The sequence below is a fragment of the Hibiscus syriacus genome, unplaced genomic scaffold (assembly GCF_006381635.1).
Source record: "Hibiscus syriacus cultivar Baekdansim isolate YM2019G1 unplaced genomic scaffold, ASM638163v2 tig00111088_pilon, whole genome shotgun sequence".
NCBI classification, from domain to species: domain Eukaryota; kingdom Viridiplantae; phylum Streptophyta; class Magnoliopsida; order Malvales; family Malvaceae; genus Hibiscus; species Hibiscus syriacus.
Window position 1 is genome coordinate 1,764,099 of NW_024062978.1, and position 27,326 is coordinate 1,791,424.

A 27,326-nucleotide genomic window follows, 5' to 3' on the forward strand; every position below is an offset into this window, starting at 1 on the left:
CGAAGCTGGTCGAGCCGGGAGAGGGAGTTGGCGGGAAAAACACCACGTAAACCGAAATTTTGAAGGTTATAGCGAACGACACGACCTTAGGCACATTTGACGTCGCACCATTGGCAGTAGTCGAAGCGCTTATTGAGTGCGTAAAGCAGCTTGTTGTCGAGGTCGGCCTTGGATTTGAAGGAGAGGATGGAAACGGCGTCGGAGGGGAACAACAAGTTGGTTTGCGGAGGGTAAGTTATAGGCCTGGAAAAACATGTTAAAAATTCCCAGAAGAAGATGAAGAGATGAAGCAAAGATTTGAACTTTATTTTTGGCATTTTTGCTTTTGTTTAAAAGGTTGAAGCTTTTGAGAAGCCTGAATTTGTTTTAATTGTTTCGGAAAGGTAGTGAGTGAAAGACTCACGTGACTGACACAAAATACTATTCCACTCACCAACGCGTGACTCCTTTTTATATACATTATTATATATATAGTTTTGCATGTATAACGTAACAATGAGCTGAGTGTGGGAAAAAGAACCCACTCAAGGGCTGCGTTATATTCATGTCAACGTAAGGTGCGTTTCAGCCCACGTGACATTAAATCAGTATAAAACGCGGTGTAGGAGATGCGCTTTCTTGTTAAGAGTGTTAAATCAAGAAATATAATCTGATCGGTGCATGATCGAGAAATATACTATTGAACGGTGATTTTTCAGGAAAATCACCATATAATAAATGGCATAATTACTTATTAAATGAACCATTATTTCAGCTATGTTAAGCAACCAGTTCGATACAGGAAATGATGGATTTGTTTGATGATGAGTTACTTGATTTGACAATTATGAGACACAAACTCTTATCGTATATACATACATGTGATACCTTGTATAATTCACATCTGTGTCCAACAAGTTGGTGAATGGAAATGCACCAAGTTCAAGCAATGTCCTGAGCTAACTACAAGGCTAAAGTAAAGTTGGAGGGAAATAAACTTAACAATCATCTTTTCTTTTTTGGTTTTTGGTTTTAGGTGTTTTGTTTTTTGTTTTATCAGAATAAGTGTGCAATGTTTTATTCCATTATCATTTTAAGATCAAATTATTAATATAAGTTAAAAAAAATTATCATCCAATCCTTACTTTATATGTGTCTTGACTGGTATTTTTTAACTTTTAATTTAAATTCTTAAAACATTCATAAATTCTCTAACTTTTAGAAAAATAAGGGATTTAAATTATTTTTTAAATTTATTACTCGTATCCAATCTATCCATTAATCGAATATTGTAGAGATGAAGATAACACTCCCAATTCAATTTACTTTATTTAAAAACAATAAAATTTAAATATATGATAATATTTTAAAAATCTAATACATTATCCTACTACGTCAACTTATTATTAATCCCACATATACGTTGATAAAGCATATGAAAAAGTTGCCCATTTACTTTAATAGTTGACTTTAGAGCTCTGATCGAGAGTCGTGACATGTTAGAGATTTGCTCCTTAAATTTCTAACAAATAAAAGAAATTTTGATACCATTCCTATGTTCAACATATATGAAACTGAATGAATTATCATACAATATATGTACTGTATATAGTAAATAACAGCATCAGCTCCCACTTGCTTCTCAAAAATGGAAAACAACGAGAACGTGGAGATTGACTAATGGAGGTATACTATCAATAAAATATTCGTTTCCCTATGCTCTAAAGTTTTAAACAGTCGGAGTCATTATTTATCTATCTTCAATTTGTCTGCTTTAGAGACCTGTGGTAGTCGGTTGATTGAAGAACAGTGTACGCTTTTCGTCATTTGACAATTGACGTTTAAGGGGGGATAGAGTGTCAAACACAAGACTTTCTTCTTCTTCCTTGATGCCCACGAACTGGTTTTACCCCTTTTAATGTAAAGTGAAGAGAAGGAAACACTGGTCAAAAGCCAAGAAAGTCTCATCTTTTCTTATACGTTTTTTTTGTGGGTTTTTTTATGCAAAAGCATTTTTCAGTTCTCCCACTAAGTTTCAGGCTGTTTTTTAGCAGCAAAATGATGCATTGTGGTTAGTTGCCATGAAAATGCAAGAAGACAAGTTTAATTTTGGAATGTAATCAAGGGTCTCTGAGTCTGAGAACCCATTTGTTCTTTTTCTTCTCTCAAGTTTCATCTCTGGGGTTCCCTTGTTTTTTTTTCCTCCCTCTCTTTTGGAGCCTAATTGGTAAAGGTCTCTACTTTGTTCCATTTTCTGCTATCTTTTGGTTTCTCTTCTCAGATATAAACAATTTATCTCTCTGATACTAATTTATCAGTTATGGGGTTTCAAGGCAACGGTGAAAGTGAAATGCTTTGCCCGAAAGTGACATCTTCAAGACACAAGCGTTCCAAGGGGTGACTGTTCAAAAATCTTTCGTTTAGTTTGCTATCTATCGCCTTTGTTGTAAAAATGTTAAGCTTTTTCCTCTAAACGAGTCATGAAACGGGGTTTACTTAAAAGGCAAAACTTGGAACTTTAAGCATTTATACAGAAGTAGGAAACCGTATTAATTTGGCTTTCTGTCCATACTTCCTAGTTTTGGTTCTTCATTAAATGCTAGTGGTCTATATGGAGTTTCAAAGGGAATTTCTTTAAATCACGCAACTGCTTGAAATTTGGCTTCTGCCATCAAATGTTTCTTTTCTTTGCTAAAGATTAAATGGTTATCCTTTATTTCAAGTAACGTTTGCCATTAATAACTCGTTGGTGAGTTACAAGTAATTGAAAACCGTTTTTGACATGGTTTGTTGACAATGATAGCTAAGAAGTGGATCGGTGATACAGGATGATGAATTGAGAAAAAAAAAATTATACTTTGTTTGAGTTTTGCAAAATAGGCACGAGACGGCTACGATTCACAATGGCTTTCCTCAAATCCTGCCTTTTGCAAGTCTTATCTATTGATTCTTGGTGCTTGATTTTGTCACACAGCAGCTTTCCTGATGAGCAAAGAGATGAAGAAGATGACTTGGATAATTCTCTTGAAGAATCAAATCGTGTGAAGCTGGTAATTCTTTCCCTTTTTCTCTAAAAAGTAATCTGTAAGCTAATGATTTGACTATCTTATTGTTTTTTTGACTAATGAATACTTTTCCCATGAACCCAATGTAAAGGTGTGGTAAAGTGGCAGCCATATAAATTATTACAAGGATATTGTTAAGTATTGCTCATAAATATATCAGTAAAGAGGACAGGAGATGGAGTGGAGTGAGCGAAGCGAACATCAACTGTCCTTACAAAGAAAGTCTCGTTGTGGGGTTACGAATTATGTGGGTTGGGGTGAGGGGTACAGGGTTAATTTTGTAATTATGTACCAGAGTTTTCTATTATAAATAGAGATCTAACCTAGACCTAAAATATCATTGAATAAAAATTTCTAGCGCCGTCTAGGCACCGAGGACGTAAGTACATTGCCGAACCTCGTAAAATTCTCGTGTTCTTTTGTTTTCTTTACCCGTTTTCGTCAACAGATATCTTTTTCCCTGCTCGTTCCCACGTTTCTTTCTTTTCTTTTCCCCCGCTTTTCCTTATTGCTGAATAAAAATATAGTATCTATGCATGAAAAATGGGGTATAATCGTATAAGGTTAAAGGATTATTGCTAAAGAATATTTCTCCAGTGCAAAAAGGTCTGATTTATGTATGTGGTTCCAGGACATGAGGCACTTGAAGAACTCTGTCAAAACCCAGAAGCAATCTCCCACCCCAAGCTCTGAGGTACAAAGCTCTTTGAAGCAAGAGGTGTGGAGCTGAATCTGTTTTATTATCACTTTAGTCTTATTTAGGTACTTACAGGGCTTGAATTCAGTCCAGGAGTGGCCTGTTCAGGTCTTTTGTGACCCAAGCTTAGGCTGCAACTCAAGTTTTGAAATTCTATTGCTCACATGAATTTAAAAATCTTTATTGCAGATTTTGCAGCTTGAGAAAAGATTAAAAGATCAATTCGAGATTCGTCGTGCTGTAGAAAAAGCATTGGATTATAGAGCTTCCTCTCATGAAGATACAAATGAAACATCAGTGTCCATGTCTAAAGTAACTCCTCCAAGTTCTTATTTCTCTGGGAATTGTTATGTTTTTCTTCTTCTTGATGGCATGCTTCTTCTACACTCAATGGACAATTGAATTCTCATTTATACCAATTTTTTTGCCCTGGATTCTCAGAAATTTGTTTCTCGTCTTTGCTTTTCGCTCTTTTGTTATGCATTCTTCATGTCTGCCTCTTGACCGTTGACATTGCTTTTCTGCAGCCGGCTACGGAATTAATAAAGGAAATTGCTGTTATGGAATTGGAAGTTATATATTTGGAGCAGTACCTTCTCTCCTTGTATAGGAAAGCCTTTGATCTAAAAGTGTCTTCAATTTCACCATATAAAAGGGTTGAAAGGTTAAAAACACCGGTGAATAGCCCAAGTAAAAGGGTTGAATGGTTAAAAACACCAGTGAATAGCACAAGTAAAAGTGAGGAAAGGTTAAAAACACCAGTAGATACCCCAAGTAGAAGGTATGTAATGTTGAAAACGCCAGTAGATACCTCAAGTAAAAGGTCTTTGGAGTTTTCCGTACCTGATGATGCATCAAAAGTTGAAAACACAACTGTATGGTCTGGTTACCGGGAGAATTCATGGACGGAGCCTATTGGCATTGGAGGAGAAAAACTATTAGATGGCGGTCTTCATCGCTCTCATTCCTCACTGTCAAAGCGATCAGTATTTCCAGGTTGCATATCTCCTCTGGATGTAAGGTTAAAAACACCAGTAGATACCTCAAGTAAAAGTTATGAAATGTTACAAACACTGGTAGATACCCCAAGTGGGAGACTTCTGGAGTTTTCGGGACCTTATGATACATCAAAACTTGAAAATTCAGCTGTACAGTGTGGTCACCGTCGGAATTCTTGGAAGGAGCCAGTTGGCATTGTAGGAGAAAAAGTATTCTAGTGTTAATCGCTGTCATTCCTCGCTGTCGCAGCGTTCAGTATTTCCAAGTTGGGCATTTCCTTTGGATGAAAGGTTAAAAAAACCAGTAAATACTTTGAGAGGGAGATGTTTGGAGTTCTCGGGACCTGATGCATCAAAACATGAAAATTCAACTATGCAGTGTGGTTACGGTGAGAACTCATGGAAGGAGCCTATTGGCATTGTAGGAGAAAAACTATTAGATTCTGGCGTTTATCGCTGTCATTCCACTCTATCACAGCACTCAGTATTTCCTAGTTGGACATCACCTCTGGATGAGTCTTTGGCTGATAGAGCTGTACGTGCCTGTCATTCACAACCTTTGTCCATGGTGGAGGTAACCTACTTTTACCATGTAATCTTCTCAACATTTTTATTTCGTTGTACTTAACATTTTCGACTAATTCTTGATCATGTTGCATGTTAGTAAAGCATTTAGTAATTTATTGTTTCTGGAAATATGATGACCAAAAACTTATGTTGTTTACCTTTGGAATTAATGCTTACGTTTCCACTCTCAAAGCTTGAGATAAAGTATTTCAATCATCATCTCATTTTGATTGCATGCACAAGAGAGCAATTTATCTTTAATGGGAGTGCAATCTCTCTTATGATATGTATGACACTTTGAGGAACTTGAGGTTTTAATTTTTGCATGGTTCTCTACAGTATGCTCAGAATGCATCGAATATAATCAGTCTGGCCGAGTATCTTGGCACTCAAATATCTGATCATGTCCCAGACACACCAAACGAGCTTTCGGAGGATATGATCAAGTGTATGTCTGTTATATATTGCAAGCTTGCAGACCCACCGTTGATCCAAAACAGCAGTTCATCTCCCAATTCATCCATGTCATCAGCTAGTGTTTTTTCCCCAAAAGATCAGCATGACATGTGGAGTCCAGGGTTCAGAAATAATTCATCTTTCGACGTACGGTTAGATAACCCTTTCCACATCAAAGGACTCAAAGAGTTTTGCGGACCATATAGCACAATGCTTGAAGTGCAATGGATTTTAAGGGATAATAAAAAGATGGCTGATGTTGAAAACTTGCTACAAAATTTCAGGTCGGTCTCCTAACATTGGAATCATCACCACCAAACATTTGATCTCTGCTCATCTTGCTTCTAATCACGTGTTTATCAAATTATTATTCTGTTACAGGTCTCTTATCTGTCGACTGGAAGAAGTTAATCCAAGGAAGTTGAGACATGAAGAGAAGCTAGCGTTCTGGATAAACATACACAATTCATTAGTGATGCATGTATGTATTCTCATCAAATTAAAAGAATATTCTATTATAGTATAGATTTGGCTTCAATTTCACGATAATACTCGGTCTTCCCTCTTCTTCTATAATATAGGCATTTCTGGCTTATGGTATTCCACAAAATAATGTGAAGATATTCTTTCTACTTTCGAGGGTAACCAAACTTGTCTTCATTTCTGCTTCTCATTAATAAGGAAACTAGACTGGAATGCATTATCTCATAGTCGTACTATACAGGCTTGCATATAACATTGGGGGTCACACCATTAGTGCAGATATAATACAGAGTTCCATCCTTGGGTGTCGTATGTCTCGTCCTGGACAGGTAGATCTAAATTTTCGTCTTCCCTGTCCTTGATTTTGAATCTATAATTACTTAAAACTGGAATTGACTGAGGGTTCTCCTGCTTGTAGTGGCTTCGGTTATTAATTTCTTCGAGGAAAAAGTTTAAAACTGGAGACAGAAGGCAGGCATATGCAATTGAACATCCAGAACCACTTCTACACTTTGCTCTCTGTTCGGGAAACCATTCCGATCCTGCAGTACTATATCATCTTTGATCTGAGTTTTTTCATCCCTACTATTAGGACCAATGATAGGATTGTTTAAGAACCAGTTGAGAGATGTTGGATTTATGCTGGCCTTGAAGTTTTCCTTTGGTGTCAACTTTATGTAAATTATCTCATCATATTTATTCTTTTTTTTAGGTCCGTGCCTTTACACCGAAGAAAGTATTTCAAGAGCTGGAAACTGCAAAACAGGAGTACATCAGAGCCTCATTTGGTGTCCGCAAAGACCTGAAAATTCTGTTACCAAAGATCGTAGAATCATTTGCAAAGGACTCAAGTTTATGTCCAGCTGGTCTCATTGAAATGCTCCAACAATCTTTGCCTGAAACCCTTCATAAGAGCATCAGAAAATGTCCGGTAAACAAATCCCGCAAGAGCATCGAGTGGATTCCTCACAATTTCACCTTCGGGTATCTAATATCTAAAGAACTAGTAAGATGATTGCTTGTATGCTGATGAAATAGGCTATTTCCATTTTGTAAGATTTCACATTTTTCTCTGTACAAAGTAGAAATAGGGTATATTTTGTAACGTAATTGTTATTATGCTGTGTTATGCAATGTGCAATTGTGCATCAAGGTTTGTATGCAGTTTTGGTACGAGTTCTTCCTTAAAAATCATTTCAATCATCCATTTATTCATGCATGCATGGCTCTGTAACTCGGCCAGTCCATACCAACACAAGTTACACAACTTGAGCATCTGACCCTCAATATGCCTATACTAAATTTCAGTTGGTCTTCTGCAATAGCACGTGAACCCATTTCATAATTTGACTTAAAAATTCTGGCCATGTTGGTGAAATATAGAGAATTGGGCCCAACCTTGTTCATATGGCACGTTGAGCACACTGCACAGCTTTGCTCTTTGCACGCGGTCTGCTCTGTCAGCCGAGTGCTTCAGATTTAGCTGACAATACTTCCCAATTCAGTTGCTCTAAGTTAAAAAAAACGCAGAACCAACCTTCCATGGTTATTTTCATGATTAATCATACTTAACAAAGTCCTCAGTCATACCCATATTGTAAAAGGAAAAAGAAAAACTGTGCGAGAAAAACCCTTTTCGAGCTGATTCTATCATCTTCTCAGAACTTTCAACAATCCATGGATGGGTCACCTGGTGCTCCACTAAACCCAATGACTGGTTTGCTCCATACATATGATCTGTCAGGCCTGCAAACTGAGTGAGAACCCATTTTGTTCCTTGGCACATAGCAAGGAGGGTTGTTAGCATTGGCTAGTTGCTCACTCCACTTGAGAGGTCCGACCAATACTGTAGCTCTTGAATCTTAATTGCTTCTGTGCTTCCTGGAATTCTCTGGCAGCGCTGATGGTCAAGCTGTGCTGCCAGGGCCAGCTTCTGGCACTATCCGTCGTCTATGTTATGGCAAATAGCTGGAACTAGAATTGAAACCAAGGCGTTTGGCCATTGGAGACCATGTGCTTTGTGATAAATAGTTTTGGTCAGGTTATGTCAATGAATCAGGGTAAAGATCATGGGGATCAGTGCATTTTATTTATTTTCCTTTAGCTTGAATCCAAACTCAAAAAGATAATTAATTTGATGATGATATAGACATAATATTGTCTTTTTCGAATTGAAAAAGATAACTTAGTTACACTGTCCCCTTGACACAATCTGATAAATGATTATCATGAAATCTGAATTTGGTTCAATAATTTGAATTCAAATTATCTTTGCAGTTCCTTCTCGGTTTATAAGAGTGAAAGAAATCTATCATAATCTCTTATATGTTACGTTAAACATTAAAATTCCCTAACACCCTAATGAGTTATTTTTTAATTGAATTCAACTGTTACTGCAAAACTTTGGTGCATTAGTTGGATTGGCTTTGAAAAGTATGTTGATTGTGGAAGGTGTTTAGTCCAAGCCATTCTCATTTGACATGGTCGTATTTACATTTCCATTTGAGTTTATAATATTAAGCTTCAGAGGGAACAAAAATGGCGATGAATCAATAATCTGTCCCCAAACAAATGATAAAAAGACACTACAAAAGCAACAAAAAACATCAGTTGACGATTGAGAATGAAAGTTTTAGAGTTGAACTTATCAGAGAGTATTGCAGCAAAACATGGGTTAAGTAAGCAAGAACGGTAACCATAGGTGATAGGCCTCACTGGGTGCCGTGGCAAGTTTGGGTTTGATCAATTGGCAAACAAAGTTAGAAGAGAATTGGCTACTTTCCTAAAGTGAAAACACCAATCCAAAAACGTTGACTTTTAGAATAGTAATCACATTAATGAAAAAAAAGAACATGTCGATCTTACCACCTCCATCACCTAAGGATGAGTTTGGAGTTACTGGAGGAGAGGTCCACATTGTGTCTTCCAAAGCCAGCGGTAGCTTTAATGGCGAGGGAACACAAGTCCGGCAAGGAAAGGGGTTTATCGGATTGGGAGAGTGGCAACAAGAAGTAAACCTGTCCCGGTTGAAGCTCCTCCTCATCGGGCACATGGGGCACGCATGTCCCAATGGACATCGACTCGGAGCTGCAAAGGAAGTGACCAGGATTCTGAGAAACGATGTTCTTGGCTTGGACTGATTGCCTGAACTCTTGAACACGACCTTCCATGTGAACCACCTTGGCTGCTGTCGATGACCGCTTGACGCAACTCGGTCCTCCTCCTACAGTTTGGCCTGATTTTGCGCTTGAAGTTGAGGATATACAGGCGCCCATTTAGCCTTCTTTTAACAATATTTTTCTTGGGTGTTTCAGGAAAGTCTAGAATAGGATTTGATTGCGGTGTTGAATACATTTATATAATATATATAGTAGGTTTTTTATACCATTCATTCTTCCTGATATGCATGCCTTGCCCTGGATGCAATATTTTATATTTGATTATGCATGTATAAATTTCTTTCTAATATCAAAGATTTCCCAAAGTGAAAATTGATGGAAGGGTCTTAAAAGAGTCAAACTTTAGGTTTATATTGGACCGTTGTGCTTAAATTTCAATGCCCAGACTAAAGAGTAAAAAGCAGGATTTGAGCTTTAGAATTTAGAGAGCCTTTGTTTCCGCTCCACAAAAGTCACATTTGACGTAAAAGGCACCCACCGGCTTTGCTCTTGTAGTTTTCTGCGCCACACCAATGTCTTACGTTCACACTTCAACAAATTGCCAAATGACTTTATGCACAGTTTTACCATTTATTTTCTTCTGATTTATGGGATTTTGATATTTATAAGCTCTTTCGTTATTGTATGGGTAAATGCAGGGTTAATAAAATTTTGGGTATTTAAAAATGATGATTATTTGTAGTTATTTAGTAAAAAAAAATTGATGGTGAATTTTGAGTCTCAGTGGAAGAATCAAACTTTATATGATGTGTAACAAAAACAGTGCGGAGTTTGAGAAGGATTGATTACGTATGCCCACTCTCCTCCATGTTCATATCTTGTTTGACAAGAGGAGGGAGCATAGAAAAGGCAGAATGCGTCCATTCCGCCTTCAAGTCCAAGCAAGGTTCTCACCAGGCTTCTCTCCTAATGGAAACTGAAATCCCATTATTTCAGCCATACCACAATCTCTAAATTTCTATTCTCTATGGTGTTTCCTTGAATAACGAATTTAAAATTATACATGTGAAACAGGGCAAAATAGCAAACTACATTACATAGACATCGTCTTTGTGTTTACAACTGATAGACAATTAGATGACTATGGATCAGATCGAATTGAGTAAAATTTTGATCAACTTGAATCTAACTTGAATACTTTATCACCCAACTTAACATTCAACCTGAGTTTGGAGTAAAAATCTAAACCAATTGATCTCGTACAAATGTATAAAATACTTTTTTTATTTTTAAAAAATAAAGATAAATATTACTATAATTATCCTAGACATATAAAGGATAATTATACCGAATATACTTTCAAATAGAATTAGGTCAAATTACCTTAAATTTAAATTTGATCCAATATTATACTCTAAATAAACGACTAAATCTAAATCTAAATATTTTAAAAAAAGAACTTAATCCTATAAAATCATATATATGTGTTCCATGTCCATCCCTATACATAAACAAGTGAAGGACTAACTCGGCCACGAGCCCATGACCATGTGTTCCCTTTTTATTAACACATATTAGAACCTCGAAAGGTTAAATTTAATTTTCAATTTATAAAAAGAATTGATTAATATTTTTTAAATAAAAATATCAATTAAAATGTCAAACTTTTAATCTCATTTACATTGCTGTCTATGTACGCTTTAAGTGATTTGTTTAAATAATTTATAATTATTTATTAATGCAATATATAAAATAAATAATTATGACCAATAAATTTATCATGGTGATTATAGACGGAGTAATGTAGTCCGACCCAAACAAAAATATCTCAGCCTGAAAGGGCCCATGGTAAATATGGTGACCAAAAATTGAACGTCGGTAACAAGACGGTGAGCCTAAATTGTCCACATTCCCATCAACGATTGTTCAAATGATTCTCTACTAATTTTCTCCCATATCCCCACTTTCATTTGTTTCCTTATATCTTGTCAATTTCAATGCTTGTTTGAACCCAACATCCATGTCATATTCTCGCCAAAATTCCTTCTATCTAACCTCAAATTTTGATGTGTTCTTTATCGGACCGAAACACCGACAATGCACCATTATGAGTGTGTTATAAACTTACAAGCTAGATTAGATATGTTGTTTTTAAAAATGCGGTCTTACAAATATTTATAATCAATTCCTTAAATAAAAATTCATTTGATTTGGTTAGATTAATTTTATCAATTTTACTATGATGAATCAAATGTGAATTAATAATCATGCTTTTTGAAGCTCCACATCGTGACCTCGTTTGGACCACTCTTGTGTTTCACTGTACGTAGTCATAAGCAATATTTCTAGTTGAACATTTAACTGTTTTGATAAGGAGAGGCCCCCCTGTATCTACTACTACTCCGTAGGCTAATAAAGTCCCCAGAGATGTGCCCTAGAATCTAAAAGAAAAAAGTTAATATGCTCCAAATAGAATGGCTGTAGGGCAATGGCATCCAAGATTACCTAATCATATACTCGTCCAATTACACGCACTATGAGCAAAGAAAATAAGTTACGGTTGGGATTTCGTTGAAGTACACGCACTGCAAAAAGAAAGACATGGACGGTAAAATATAAATTCATTTTACTGTTTACAAAGTAAAGAGTTACCCGATTTCGCCATTGACTGGGAGAAACATGCATAAAAGAGAGACAGCATCATATATATTAATTCATCGACAGTCATGTGATTTATGGATAAAGTATTTAATTCTTCATCGAAATTCAATTCCAAAGAACTCCAAATTTATTCGAGAAACAGCTGTATCCAAATCCAACAAGAGCTCTACGATCGAGGTAGTTGAGGCCCTGAAGGCATGGATATTTATTTTAGCAAAATAGCACGCAAGAAAAACTAGAGGGATCTAAATTATTGTACTTATATTCATCTAGACGTTTAAGATTGTTGGCCGCAATTTAAAAGATGATGAATTTTCCAGACGAGTCCAAGACATTGATTGGATAGTACTATATGTATGTGTGTATATACATATGCCTTTCATTAAAGAAATAGTCGAATGCGATTCCATCTAAATTTGGACCAACTCACGAGAAGCTAAGGACCACCAACTTGTGTGAAATGATGGATGGTTTGGGTGTTTGTTGGTCATGGTCCCTCCACTCTTGAAAATTATGGTTTTACTTACCCCCACCGTTTTTGTTTTCATGCATGGTAATTTTCTGACGAACCAAACAGGCAATTCAGTGAAGTTGATATACCATCTAATGGTCAAGCATTTTCATCTAACTCTTAGTTGTAAGCAATTTATTTGAGTTTCAATTCCATCCAATAATGAAGAGAAAGGTTTTCAGTACAACGAGTTGAAGCGGATGTTTGATGATGATATGGAGTCTGCCCCATTTCCAACAAGTAGAAAGAAGATAGGTTTACAGCTACAAGTTATACGATGTATATAAATTTAGGACCAACATGGATAGGATTAAGTTGAAATTTCAATTAATATGATTCGATATGATAAACGTATATTGTCAAACAAGGATTTTACTCGACTCAAAACATGATTTATCTTTTGAGATAAAATTCAACCCGACATAATATATATAATTCTTAATTTTATTTTATAAAATAAATACCTAATTGAAGAATAACACATAGATGATATAATATTTTATATCTCAATCTTTTCAAATAAATCTAAGTTGAAGAGTTGGTTCAATATGTCATAGTGAAATAAAGGTGATTGACTATCGAATACTTCTCATCTTAAACTCAAATACAATCATAATTTATGATATTAAAAATACAATCTAATTTGATTCGATCTTAACTCAATTTTTCTAAAGAAAAATAAAATCAAACTCATCGGATTCAAATCCAATACTCATTCTTATATAAAACACATTTGATGCAAGTCTCCATCGTTTAGTTGCCCACACTCCTAATTTGAAACGAGTAATTTAAATGTAGATTTAATAAGATTGTCCTGAGTAGATTCATGACATTAATTAAATTAATTATTTTGAATAATTATAGAGAATTGTGTGTGAAATTGATTTTTGACCCAAATAGGGGTAAAACTGTAACACGACCCTTACGTGGGCAAATGATAATGTAAGGACATAGTAGAATTTTTAAGGTAATCACATCCACCATGACGATCAATCACCTCCATTTACCAACGATTAAACTAACAACTCAACTTCATTGCTTATTTACAAAAATACCGATCATGTTTTCCCAAAATAACCCCCTCCTTATTCGGGAATACCACTCAACATAGCCTTGAACTTTCTCCTCCCTCTCTTCCCACCACCGCCAGCACTGCCAGCGCAGGCAACTCTCCGACGATGAGACTCCTCTGAAACCGGTAAAGGGGTAACGGATTTACATCTGCACCCACATTTTTCACCACGTTTATTACTTTTCATCAGAGCGGAGCTAGCTTTAACAGCCAATGCAGCCATTTCTTCAGCCTGCAAGCGATGTTTAAGACAACTCAAAGGCAAGGCAAAGTAAAGTTGACCGGGCTGAAGCTCCTCGTCTTCTTCGATGGCGGACACGACGTCGTCGAAATCCATTTCATCGGAGTTGCAGATGAAACACGTAGGGTTCGTCTGCAGAACGTAAGAAACCTTGACAGGGTAAGGGAACTCTTGTAATCTCCCGTCTTGGAGAATCAGCTTGGCCGTGGCTGCATGATTCGAATCGCAAGAACTACAAGTACCCATTTTCCAGATTCGCGGATTTTAATGCTGCTTTCGTATATTTTTTGAACTAAAAGGATTGAATGGGCAAGTGGAAGATGGGGCTTGGGGGGATTTTATATATAAGAGAAAGAGAAACAAGGGAGTGCCACGTAGGATTTCGTCGTGATGTGGTAATAAGCATTTTTGTGGGAGCAGTACGCAGGGGTTGCCAGCCTGTAAGTTGGTGGTGACAGGCTGTACAAGTGACTGAGGATCAGAATCTTAAGCACATCAGCCCTCGTTTCGAGATGATATTACACTGACGGGACTATTTTCACCCGTAGATCTGATTAAAGTACTCAACTTTAAATCCAGAAAACATATTATTTTATAACAATTTAATATTATTGTTATCGTAAATTTCATTTTATTTCTTTTTTTCATATTAATTTATAAGTACATTATTTCCCTTTTTTTATTCTCATGCGCCATTGGAAAGCTAACGCTGATAGCGTTTGCAAATCTCAGTTGTTAATGCCCAATGGAACCCAAGTACAGCATAGCTGGGTTTACGCTGGAGGCAAATAGAACTGGCAAAATAGAGCAGTGATTTTAAACAGTATAGCCTAGCCTAACTTTAGACTGTTGGAATAGGTAGTGAGGGAAGCGTAATTAGATTGAAAAGGAGGGATATTTGGAGAAAGAGGGAGAAACGTGGCAATACAAGATTCTGCCGTGGATGCAGAAGGGATGGAATTGTTGCATGGCATGAGAAAAGACACGTGGAACAGAAAGCCCTCGGGAAGAGTAAACTCTAAACAAATTCAGACAATTGATGGCGTCAGCTGATCTGCTTTGATCTGTTGTTGATGTTGTTCTGATTTAGGTCAACTAACTCCAAAGGTGCCCCTTTCACCGTCTACTGTCTTCCATTTCCATGTTTGCCGCTGTCCACTCTTCTATATTTTTGTTTTAAGATTTAACTGCATTCAAATAGTTATTTCAATTATTTATTTTTTAAAAATTATAAATAATAATTAAATTTATAAAACAGTCACAAAATAATATACTTTATTTAAGTGCATTAAAATATATATTTATAAAACAGTCACAAGATTTAACTGCATTCAAATATATATTGATTATTGGATTTTCTATTTTATGTTTCATAGTTAAATTATACTTTATTTAAGTTTTGACATTAAATCAATATTTATGTTATAAATATTTTCAAGATAATTAATAAAATATATATTATTAATTTAGCATTGGATATTGTTTTTAATTATTATACGTAAATCAAGTAAGTTATACTTATTAAATGACACATGAGAAAAATTCAAGCTATGTGATAGATGATTCTAGACACGTTCCTATTGTTGTTTGTAACTCTTTAATACATATTATATATATGATTAGGCGCTTCAATTGATACTATTCTTTCGATATACTATATAATATAATAAATACAATATAATATAATTATAAAATGACACAGCAGTTCCATCGATATTATAATGTATTATAAAGTGTAAAAATTGTTACAATATTTAACACATTTTGTTTTTTAATCTATGGGTGAAATAATATTATACAAAAAATTTATATCAAACAAAATAATCTCAAAGTTTAAATCTTTATTATAAGATCTAGAATTCATATTATAAAACGGGGGAAGCTAATCCATACTAAATGTACTAAAAGAACATATAGTTTTATTTGTTTATTTTAAATTTGTTGTGTGGCAGATATGTAATCTAAAGTTGAGATTAGGAAGATCTTGATCTAATTATAGAATAAAGGTTAATACTTAATAGAGAAAATAACCTCATTGACCAAAAATGTCTTATAATATACGATTTTAACCATTTTTTTTTGGATTTGCCAAAAATGACCAACTAAATCGCAATGCGATCGATAATTCGCAACGCGATCTCCGGTATCGCAAATCAGTTTCCAGATTCGCAACGCGAACTTCGACTATCGCAATCGAACTTGGACTATCGCAATGCGAATATGTAAATCGCAATGCGATAGTCGACTATCGCAATGCGAACTTGGACTATCGCAATGCGAACTTGGACTATCGCAATGCGATTTACATATTCGCATTGCGATAGTCGACAATCGCATTGCGATTTATTTCAAATTCGTTGCGATAGTCCAAAATCGTAACGACTGGTGGTATTGCATTTGTTTCTTAAGAATTTTCTCTGAAAAGATAATATTCGCGCGGACGTGTCGAAGACACGTATGACCACGACCACGAGACGAGAATGACGGCGGCGGCGCGCGAGAGTCCCCCTTGTTCTCTATCACTCAACAAGGAAGTGGGAAAGCCAAGCCTTAAATACCATTCCCAATAGTGTTTCCAATACTATGTGGGATTGAGCATTACCAACACTTGTTTCCAATACAATGTGATTATTCAGGAAACAATTAACAATCATGCACCTTAAAACAACTGAATCAACAACCAATTGCATTAGTATTATACGATTAAATATGTCATAATTAAAAGTCAATCTACAATCAATCGCGATTATTGCAATTTTAAGCAAAACATTAAAAAATAATATCACTATTTAAGGCTCAATCCCACATAGTATTGGAAACACTATTGTGAATGGTATTTAAGGCTTGGCTTTCCCACTTCCTTGTTGAGTGATAGAGAACAAGGGAGACTCTCGCGCGCCGCCGCCGCCGTCTCGTCTCGTCTCGGGTCGTGGTCGTGGTCGTGGTCGTGGTCGTGGTCGTGGTCGTGGTCGTGGTCGTGGTCGTGGTCGTGGTAGTGGTAGTACGTGTCTTCGACACGTCCGCGCGAATACTATCTTTTTAGAGAAAATTCTTAAGAAACAAATGCAATACCGTCGTTGCGATTTTGGACTATCGCAACGAATTTGGAATAAATCGCAACGCGAACTTCGACTATCGCAACGATCTTAGAATAAATCGCAATGCGAACTTGGACTATCGCAATGCGAATATGTAAATCGCAACGCGAACTTGGACTATCGCAATGCGATAGTCGAAGTTCGCGTTGCGAATCTGGAAACTGATTTGCGATACCGGAGATCGCGTTGCGAATTATCGATCGCATTGAGATTTTGTTGGTTATTTTGGCAAATCCAAAAAAAATTGATTAAAATCGTATATTATAAGGCATTTTTGGTCACTGAAATTATTTTCTCTACTTAATAATTGAGGAACGAGGACGTATGTCATTGTGTTGTCCTTCATATGAAACCTTCATTGAGTTCCCTTATCCCTTTATTAATTTCCCCTCTTTATAATCTTTTTAAACTTTAAAAGCAAATTAATTCTAACATTTTTTAATTAATTGGCCTAAATATTTGATGAAAATCAATTATTATTTTACACATTATTATTATTATTATTATTATTATTAATCACTACGGAATTCAGATTATTAAAAAAATAATCATATATAAGATTATTATATTACATCCAAAGTCATAATAATGCAAAATTATTTTTGAGAAAATACATTTGAAGTTTCCACAAATAAAAATAATGTCCACAGAAAGCCGTTCAAAAGACGACAAGGATTTGATTTTTAACATTCTCGTATAGATGTTTTCTTGCTTAATACATGGGATTATATAAGCAATTCAGTTGGCAAACAGAGATTAAACCCCACCAACCGACATAAACACATTACATCCATAATTGTAAGCTCCGAAACTGCACATTTTCCCCCTAGTTATAACCAAATATATGAATTTAAATTCAACTAAATCTTGTAGAATTTTTTGAATGGGATTTAGTATCTTTGGTTCAATCATATAGGCATATGGGATTATAAGAAAAGGTATCCATCGGCATTGCCATGAAAGTTCCTTCCTTGTCCAAAAACGCTTTTTTTTTATAGGTAAATATAAGGTTGTCATGCACATTTGGTAGGTCCTCTTGGGGGACTGATCTTCTATGGTCAAAATGTTCATGTTTCAACATCAATTTCTCCCTTACTAGCAAATCAAATTATTGGTGACGATGATCATGACAAATAAATTTTTAAAAAATATTTAAAAAAAAATTAATGTCTAAATTATAATTTTTTTTAAAAATTAAACTTTAAAAAACTTTTATAAATTTCAAATATTCAAAGTTTTCAAAATATAATAAGAAATTTTAAAGCTCTTAAAAAGATTCTAAAATATTAAATAAAATATTCTAAAATTTTGAAAAGCAAGACCCTCTCACCCGTGATGGTCCCTCCTTATTATTGAGTATTTATTTAAAACTGAAAAAGCATAATGAACTCATGAATGGGTTCATTGCATACATAAGGGGTTATATATTTTTTAAAAAAAAAAGAAGAGAATCGATTATAAAAGCAATTAAATAATACACCAACAAGGAAAGTTTTGTTTTATGTTATAGATTCAGGTTTTTGGTTGATATCACGTCAAATCCGAACTTAAGATTGTGCGGATAACAATAAATTTGAGCTTGATAAGGTAATTAGGAACATTTTGGATCAGGTTTTTAGTTGTCTTTAGCATCTTTGACCTAATTCTGTCCAAAATAAAAGTTTGGACAAGTTTCTAATACTACGAGTCGGTTTGGGTCATTCATCATCTAATAAAATAATAAATTTTAGATAACAGACTAGGCCTTTGAAAATCTTTGAAATTGATCAAAGATGAGTACAAGTTTATGTGGTGTTGGAGTAACTCTAGATTTTGTTTTGATCTCAATGATTCTTGCTGGAGTACAACAAACAAGTTCAGCTACATCTCTTTGAAACTCCTGTAGTGCTTGATCTTGACGTAATAAGGGACAAATAAGATTTTACGTTAGAAAGATAAATTTAATTTAGAGAGAGATAACCTGAATTCATAAAATCAAAGAAAGAAAATATATTTTTAATATAAAATATATAATAATTTCAAAATTTTAAGGAGGATGGTTCCAGCCACTTACCTCGATCCATCATGGATGGATGTACCGGTTTAGATCATACTCTGACATCATCGTTGAAATTAAAACAAACCATGCAGACATAACGAGTGAAGATATATGAGACTCAAAAGGTAGTCTACAAAGCCCAAATAGACGTAACAAAGTTGACCCATTAGACTACCTTCAAAATTGAGAGGCAAAATAGGACTAATAAAGTAGGAGGTTAAAAAATTGACCCATTAGGTTACCTTTAAAATTAATCTGAAATCTACGATAATTATTATAATGATTTAGAACTTATCACATCGATATAATAAGTTTAAATAAAATATATTTTTATTAAAACTTATCAGCACGTATAACAAATTCTAATAATACAATTACAAATTTGTCATGAATTTGTTCAAATAACACATTTACCCTGCATGTAACATTTGCTATAGATCTCAAATTATAATCCAAATTGATTTAAGGGGCTTAATGGGCCAGTTTTGCCCATACTGAGATCTTTAATATTAGGAAAAGAATGCTGAATGGCCAATGCAGATCTAAAACCCTGCGATCTTCGCGTTGCAACAAACTGAGCTAATAGGCCTGCTTGTTTAATTTCACAACAAATGTTCTTATAATGATTTCTATGTCAGATTTAATCATCACCATTCTCAATCTAAAATACACAAAAGTTCAGCAAAAAATTATATCTTATGGGTTAATTGATATCAGAATTGTTTTGAAGCGGTAACTAATTTGTTAATATTAGTTCGAAAATGTTGAAATAAGTTGCAACAAATGGTTATTCCTCGTTAACCCTACAGGCATACGCAACAATCACTGTTTCTTAGTATAATTACAATGCTAAAATCAAAGAACAAGCTTTATCGTCAAAATAAAAGAAGAATATAACAGAAAACTCTGGGTTTTCAGGCATTCAGAATGAGTAGGAGGTTATAGATCATCAGAATGATCAGATAATGTATCATAAATTCATCCTCATTATGCCTTAAGGCTCCAGAAGGAAAAAACTGTGACTTGAAATCAAAATAGAAATCAAACAAAAGAAAAGATGGATTTCTTTCAGACAAATGCCTCGAATTGTCGTCACGATTTGATAGAATGGAAAATATCGGACTCGTCATCGTTTTCAATCATCACTAAGAAACCCATAACTGATGAAACAAAGAAAACCATTTAGACTTCAAGAAGGACATAAAAGAAGAGAAAAAACGAACATTAGTTTGCATCTCTTTGAGAGATTAGAATCAACCCAGTGACGAATACAGAGCGGCTGGCTTCGTTTTATAGGCCGAATGCATTTTAAGGTTTAGGGTTTGTTTTGTTGGTTCAATTTTACCCTCCAACGTTGACAATTTCGTTTAGAATAGTCATTGGGCTAAGTCCATGTATGCGCAGCTAAGCCCAACATTCGGATTCCGTTATTCTTTTCCCCAAAAATTCAAGACCTGAGGTTCGGATGAAGGGTTTTTGCTTTAAATATTTAATAAAGAAAATTAAGTCCAACCCTTTATAATTAGAACATGAATAAATATAAAAAATGACATTAGTATAAAATTAGATAAATTATTTTCATTATACTCTTAAATATTAGAGAAATTTTCATTACCTCATGTAGTACAGAAAACAACCGCTTAACAGGAGCAGTTAGCAGATACGGATCAACTATTGAAGACATGCATGTGATCTGAGCCATAATGAGTTGAAATGGAGAAATGTGTATGTACTCCTGGCATCAGAGCAATGCCTATGCAGTTATTGTACTGTCCCACCATTTTTTGGTTCGTACACTATATGGTTAAAATGAAAGGGTGAGACCCAATACTTTGGGGGATTGAAAATGGTCCCAAAATGAGTACCACTGAGGAGGGTCTATAATCTATTGTACTTACCTTGTGAACCCGTCAGTTTGATTCACATGTTGCGCCAAACTGTTGAGAGTTGGTTGTCATTGTTGAAATTAAATCTCGTGTTGCCTACGAGGTCATGTTGACGAGTCTCCTCCACTGGCAGTGTCGATCATCTTCAGTTCTAATGGGAGCAGTCATTCGTTGAAGTATTGGAGAAGCGTTTACTCAGTTAATCCGTGTTACAGACAACTTCCACAAAGCTTTTTGAATCGCTCCCAGAAATCGTAAAGCAATTCACCATTTTTTTGTTTAATCCCTAGGATGCTCATTTGTAGTTCGCTCGCCTTTGCTGTTGGAAAAAAACATTTCAAGTAAAATTTGTGTTAAATCATTCCAAGTATAAACTGAATTCAAAGATAAATAAAATAACCATTCTTTAGCAATGCCAGATAAAGAAAAAAAAAAGGAAAGCTCTTAATTTAATTTGGTCATCAGAAACTCCATGTAGTTTCATGCTTGAACAGACCAAATGAAATTATGCCAAATGTTTGTGCGGGCTTTCACTAGGAAGACCGTTGAAGGTGGGAAGGAGATGAATGAGAATGTTTTCAGTTGAAACAAAGTTGAACCACGACTGTTGCGGCTAACTCACGACTGTTGCGGCTAACTCGTGAATGGTGCATTCGTCCATTGGTTCTGACGTTTGTGTGTCGGCTTCAACTTCGTGTATTGTAAAATGTGACTCGTCGTGTGATGATACTTCAACGGAATACGACGATTCTTCTAGTGTGGCATCAATTTCGATTGATCCTTCGAGATTTGATTGTTCTTTTTGTCTTCTTTTTTATCTCTCTCGAAGCATTTATCCGTGGATTCGCCTAGCTCGTGCTTCAATTTATAGATTAAATTCTTCCAAAGTGCCCGAATTTTGCTTGGTCATGAAAAAATAAAAACAAAATATTAGTAATTTGTTGTATTCCCCGACAACAACATCAATTTGACAACGCAACATTTCAGTTTCAAATAAATATGCCTTAATCTCAATAATAATAAAATAGAAATAAATAGAATAGAGAGATAAGGGAATATAGAAATTGCCGATGAATTGATCTTGTTTCAGGACTATTGTGATGAAAAATAAAGGGGTTGTAGTTTCAAGAGTAATTAAAAGTAAAAATTAAAAATAGTAAATTTGAAATAAAGTATATTTGTAAAAATCAGCCTCGGGCTTCCGCTTTGCCTCGAATTCCAATCAATCATTGAATAGTATTTTACTTCGGTTAAATGTCGGTGTGAGTCTGCAAGGTTCAATCCTTGTAGCTCAATTTTCCTTAAGTTATTGATTTTCTCCAAATCTATTTTGGAGTCCTCAATCTTTGTTCGGATTAACCATGACAATCGAAGTTAACTCAAAACAATCCAAAGCGCTTTTAGAAAATTCCCGACTCAAATTATGATTCCTCTATAGAAGATGAACTCAATCTCCCCTTAGCGTTCTATAGCTAAGTGTATTATAGGAAATTCGAATCAATTGATTATATAATCCCAATCATAAATCTTAACAACATCCAAGTCAAAATCTATTTTTGAAGTGAATGTGTCTTGATTTTAAGAAAGATGATCCACCAATCTAGTTTTCAGAAAACTAAAAAATTTAACCGGAAGGGTATGAGGTGTTTCGATAGGAATTGAGTCATCGCTTCAGCCTTTGACTACGAAAAACTTAGCTAAACATGATAAAAACCAGACTTAGCATTTTAAAAGTAAAAAAAAGCTTAAAAAGAAAAATAAAGAGCGAAAGTAAAAAGAGAGTATTTTATAAAACTAAAGAAAAGAACAAAATATGAGAAATGGATCGATGGACAAGAGATGATTTTTCAAGCTTACCCCGATGGGTATTTATAGTCACTGAAAAACCCTAAAATTACATTAAAAAATCCTAAAAGATAGTTTCTTAAAATTAAATCCTAAAAAATAAAAAGATAATTCTAAAAACTTGAACTTTAAATGTTTCATATGTTCATCTTCCTTCTAGAATCGCTGATTGGATCTTTTGGAAGCTGTTGACTGGACCTTATAGAAGTTGATGACGAACTGCCACGTCAGCCTTTTCACGCCCACTGTTCCAGTTTTGATTCTAGAACAAAAATGCAGCTTTCAATCCTTTTAAGAACATTTTCTAGAAATCATTTTCCTACACAGAAATCATGTAAAAATGTCTAAATCAACAATAATAATAAATAATCAAAGAGTATTTAAACACAAAATAAACACTAGTAAGGGATTGAGGATTAAGGGTGTATTCTCATGGGAATAGAATCCACATTCTCCCGTTTGGTTGGCTGGGAATGTCATTCCCGGTAATCTTACATTACCAATAGTATTTTTTTGGGGTATATTAACGGGAATGTCATTACCTCCCATTCCTTAGCAATTCCTTAGGTATTGTTGGATTACCGGCGTTTTGGACTAAAATGCCCTTAAAATTTTTTTCTTTAAAAAATATCCTTATTATGTCATTGAATAATAAAAATTCTACGAACGTTAAATTACAAATTTATCTTTAAACTATTTTAGATTTACATAAAAAAGTCTATAATTAAAATTTATTATAAAGTTCAGTGGTTAAAATAAAATTTTACCCTTTCATTAAACCTTTTTATATTTTCAATTTTGTAAAAAAATTATATAAATTTTATGAATTTAATTTTTTAAAGAAAATATATAAATATTTTCCAACTTGTTAAAAAACAAATATATAATAAGGACAATTTGATCAAATATATATTCCAATAATCTTTTATTCCTTTAACCAAACACGGTAATCTTACATTACTGCTAAACCAAACAAACACAAAATACAACATTCCCAGTAATCCTATTCCCTGATAATATTTTATTCTCACCGATAATCTTACATTCCGTGAACCAAACGCACTATAAGGTATTTAAACTTTTTTTTTTTTGAATAGGTAGGAAAGTAAAAGCCGTGCATTAATGTTTCATACGAAAATACGAGGTTTATAAGTGTCTAATAAGGTGATAGGAAAAAAGACAAGGATAAGACGGGAGCCATCGGGCTATTTAAACTTTTTATAAACCTTAATGATTTTTTTAAAGATATATTACAAAAAGATAAAAAGAAAAACCGTTCAAAATTAAACCCGGAATACCATATTAGTTAGGAATAAAATAGTGTTCTTTGCCTGAACACCGCATATCAAAGAATTAAAGTTTATAACAATTTATTATATATCAATAAAGTGTTTATATAAATATTTTATACTATAGTATGCAACATAAGCAAGGTCTGTCGATTAATGCACTGGGAAGGAAGAAGTAGGTGAACTGCATATTGCATGATGTGTTTTCTCTTTTCGCCTCTGATTCTTATTATAAAAAATAATGCACCTTTAATGATTATAATGAAAGTCATGATTTAGTTAAATCATGAACTTCTATAGAAGTTGTTGATCGCAGTTAAGGACAGTGTCGGATCTACGGTAAATTTAGGATAAATAAATGTTTTTTTAAAATTTTAAATTTTCTCATATTAAATTTTTGTTTTGATGACTGTGCCACTTAAAATTTTATTTGTCTATTATGTATAAAAATTTATATTATTAACATACGTGATCAAACTAAAAATATTTCTGAATCCGTTGTTGATGACAAGTTTGGGTGTTTAAATTGCTCAAACGAATATGCCCAGGGCAGCCAATTGATTTGTGCATAACATTTTTTTTCATTAATCCATATTTGGATTTGTTGAATCATTACCAATCACCAAAGCTACACCTCACCCACAACATTCTCAATTGGTTTCACTGATATAAAATGATCAAAGGGAAATATTTAATCAGTACCTTTATGCATTTGACCATAGATAATATAATCTCGGTCGCCATTTACGTATGGCCAAAGCAAGTCCTTAGAAGTTGACAACAGGCTGATAAACTATTTTGCAGCTTGTTTGATCAACTACCCTGCATCAAACTTTGGTAAAACTCCATATAAATGCGCTCCAAAGCTTACATTCAAAAACAATTACTTGTACTCTTGTAGACATACAAATTTCATCGACAGTTGCTTCGGATTAGTTTCGAGTTGATAACCATGGCTGGGGTGAAACTTTGGAGCCTTGTTTTGATTGTTTTGTGCATGATGAGTTTGAGCTCTTTGGTTAATGGTGCTGATAATAATGAAGGTTTAGCAGCTTCTTTCATCTTTGGCGATTCCTTGGTGGATGCCGGTAATAATAACTATCTCCAAACTTTGTCCAAGGCAAATGTTCCACCGAATGGGATCGATTTTAAAGCCTCCGGCGGCCAGCCTACTGGCCGCTTCACCAATGGCAGAACAATCGGTGACATTGTTGGTAATCTTTTCCTCCTCTGCTTCGTCTTTAACCTCGATAAACGCGATGCAACATCGGTTTTTTGTATAATGGACTGAAGTTTGTCATCTGTGTATTGACAGGAGAAGAATTGGGAGTGCCGAATTATGCAGTTCCATATCTTGCTCCGAACTCTACAGGGAAAGCTATATTAAATGGAGTGAATTATGCATCAGGAGGAGGAGGGATCATGAATGCAACTGGAAGCATATTTGTAAGGGTTTCAATATCTTAAATTTATCCATTTCCAACAAAAATATTTATAGAAATCCAGAGTTAAATTTATCTGAATTTTGCAGGTTAATAGGCTAGGATTGGATATCCAAATCGACTACTTCAACAACACAAGAAAACAGCTTGATGATTTACTGGGTGAATCAGAGGCCAAAGACTATATTTCCAGGAGATCCATCTTCTAGATCACAATTGGATCCAATGATTTTCTTAACAATTACCTTCTCCCACTTGTTTCCACTGGAACAAGGATTTCTGAAAACCCCGATGCTTTCATCGATGGCATGATCAATCACTTACGGACCCAATTAACAGTACGTTAAATATAACTCCGACTCCTCTTTTTTCTTTACGTACTAGAATTTATGTACTCGAATTTGTTGTTACTGGTGGCAGAGACTATATCAGCTAGATGCTCGGAAGTTTATCGTTGCAAATGTCAGTCCGGTCAGTTGCATACCGTATCAGAAAATCATCAACCAATTGAAGGAATTCCAGTGTGTTGACTTGGCAAATAAGCTAGCAATGCAATACAACCGGCAATTAAAGAGTTTGCTGACTGAACTAAACGGGAAGCTGCAAGGAGCCATATTTGTTCATGCCAATGTGTACGACCTAGTGATGGAACTCATCACAAATTATGCACAATATGGTATTAACATCGATGAACACATTTCGAGTCTTTTTTTTCGATATTTAAAATTACGAATCGATCACCGAAAGTATGTTTTATTTTTTTATGCAGGTTTCACGACTGCAGGCAGAGCTTGCTGCGGAATTGGAAATGTAGGCCAAATTTCGGGGATAATTCCATGTGGACCAACATCGAGTCTGTGTGACGACCGGGACAAGCATGTTTTCTGGGATGCATACCATCCGAGTGAAGCAGCCAATATGTTTCACCAGTCGATCTTAAACAGCTTCGTGTACGGGAGTACCCAATATGTTTCACCAGTCGATCTTAAACAGCTTCGTAATCTATAGCTGTGCCTTTTTTTTTTTCGATTTACAATCTTAATCAAATTTCTTGATAATTTGGTAATTGGTTTTTAAATTTCTATAATAATTGATTTGAAAACTATTTAATTTTTATTTTATTTATTGTAACGAATTATTTTGGTTAATAAAAAATATTGGTTAAAAAGAATCATGAGGGCAAGTTGTGTGCATATAAAACGTAAAATGTACGACGTCGACACCGTTTTTCGCCCAAGCGGGGAAAGACCGATACCGACTCGGGGGTTTTCTCTTTGAAAAGAATTTTTTGAAATGTGAGGAGTCGCTACCAATCATTTAAGGTGCGATTGGGACACCATAAATACCGGGTGATTTTAATAAAACATTTTATTTTAATAAATTATCGAGTTTTAGCGTCTACGAAAATTCAAAAATCAGGTTCGGGAGTCAGTTACGCGTGGGGAAGGATTAGCACCCCCACAAGCGCCCAAAAATTGATACCTAGTCGATTACCCTATATTTAAAATTGGAAATTTTGAATTCGATCTTTATTTAATTTAAAAATCATTAAGAATGCAAAGTTTTAAAAGGGTATTCATTTACTGAGACCGATAGCATTCGCCCCCGAGCGTAAATGCGGGAGATCATCTATTGTGTCTAATAACCGAACATTGCCTTGTTTTAAAAACATGATGTGGTTTTGAAAAGGATGTTGACTTAATTAGGGAATTACCAGTAGTCACCCCCTGAGCACGATCGCGGAGGATATACTATTAACTCATTAATAAGTGAACAGTGCCTTAAAGTTTAAAATAAAATGCACTCGGACAAAATCTTATTCAATCCTAATTAATCTAAGATAAATTAAGGCATTTTCTAACTTAAGGTATCAAATTAT

The 27,326-nt window shown here is 34.7% G+C and overlaps 3 protein-coding genes, 2 non-coding genes and 1 pseudogene across 5 annotated transcripts; 2 read left to right on the plus strand and 4 right to left on the minus strand.

Annotated features, from left to right (window-relative positions):
* Positions 1-1,700: 1,700 nt before the first annotated feature.
* LOC120152280 lies at positions 1,701-7,391 on the plus strand. Its single transcript, XM_039164538.1, has 13 exons — positions 1,701-2,206; positions 2,298-2,376; positions 2,957-3,029; positions 3,676-3,762; positions 3,931-4,053; positions 4,269-4,405; positions 5,031-5,313; positions 5,646-6,046; positions 6,144-6,243; positions 6,344-6,392; positions 6,477-6,574; positions 6,664-6,792; positions 6,958-7,391. The coding sequence occupies exons 2-13, from the start codon at positions 2,300-2,302 to the stop codon at positions 7,258-7,260; spliced, it is 1,860 nt and encodes a 619-aa protein (XP_039020469.1). The 5' UTR covers positions 1,701-2,206; positions 2,298-2,299; the 3' UTR covers positions 7,261-7,391.
* A 1,714-nt stretch (positions 7,392-9,105) lies between these two features.
* LOC120152275 lies at positions 9,106-9,619 on the minus strand. The gene has a single exon (XM_039164530.1). It carries the CDS (start codon positions 9,518-9,520, stop codon positions 9,119-9,121), a length of 402 nt encoding a protein of 133 aa, XP_039020461.1. The 5' UTR covers positions 9,521-9,619; the 3' UTR covers positions 9,106-9,118.
* Positions 9,620-13,522: 3,903 nt separating this feature from the next.
* LOC120152224 lies at positions 13,523-14,151 on the minus strand. Its single transcript, XM_039164490.1, has one exon. The coding sequence runs from the start codon at positions 14,093-14,095 to the stop codon at positions 13,622-13,624; it is 474 nt and encodes a 157-aa protein (XP_039020421.1). The 5' UTR covers positions 14,096-14,151; the 3' UTR covers positions 13,523-13,621.
* A 5,756-nt stretch (positions 14,152-19,907) lies between these two features.
* Positions 19,908-19,981, minus strand: LOC120152485. The gene has a single exon (XR_005518682.1). It is a non-coding gene; the product is annotated as a small nucleolar RNA Z105 (small nucleolar RNA).
* Positions 19,982-20,048: 67 nt separating this feature from the next.
* Positions 20,049-20,136, minus strand: LOC120152483. The gene has a single exon (XR_005518680.1). It is a non-coding gene; the product is annotated as a small nucleolar RNA SNOR75 (small nucleolar RNA).
* Positions 20,137-24,914: 4,778 nt separating this feature from the next.
* Positions 24,915-26,455, plus strand: LOC120152246 (annotated as a pseudogene).
* The last annotated feature ends 871 nt before the right edge of the window (positions 26,456-27,326 follow it).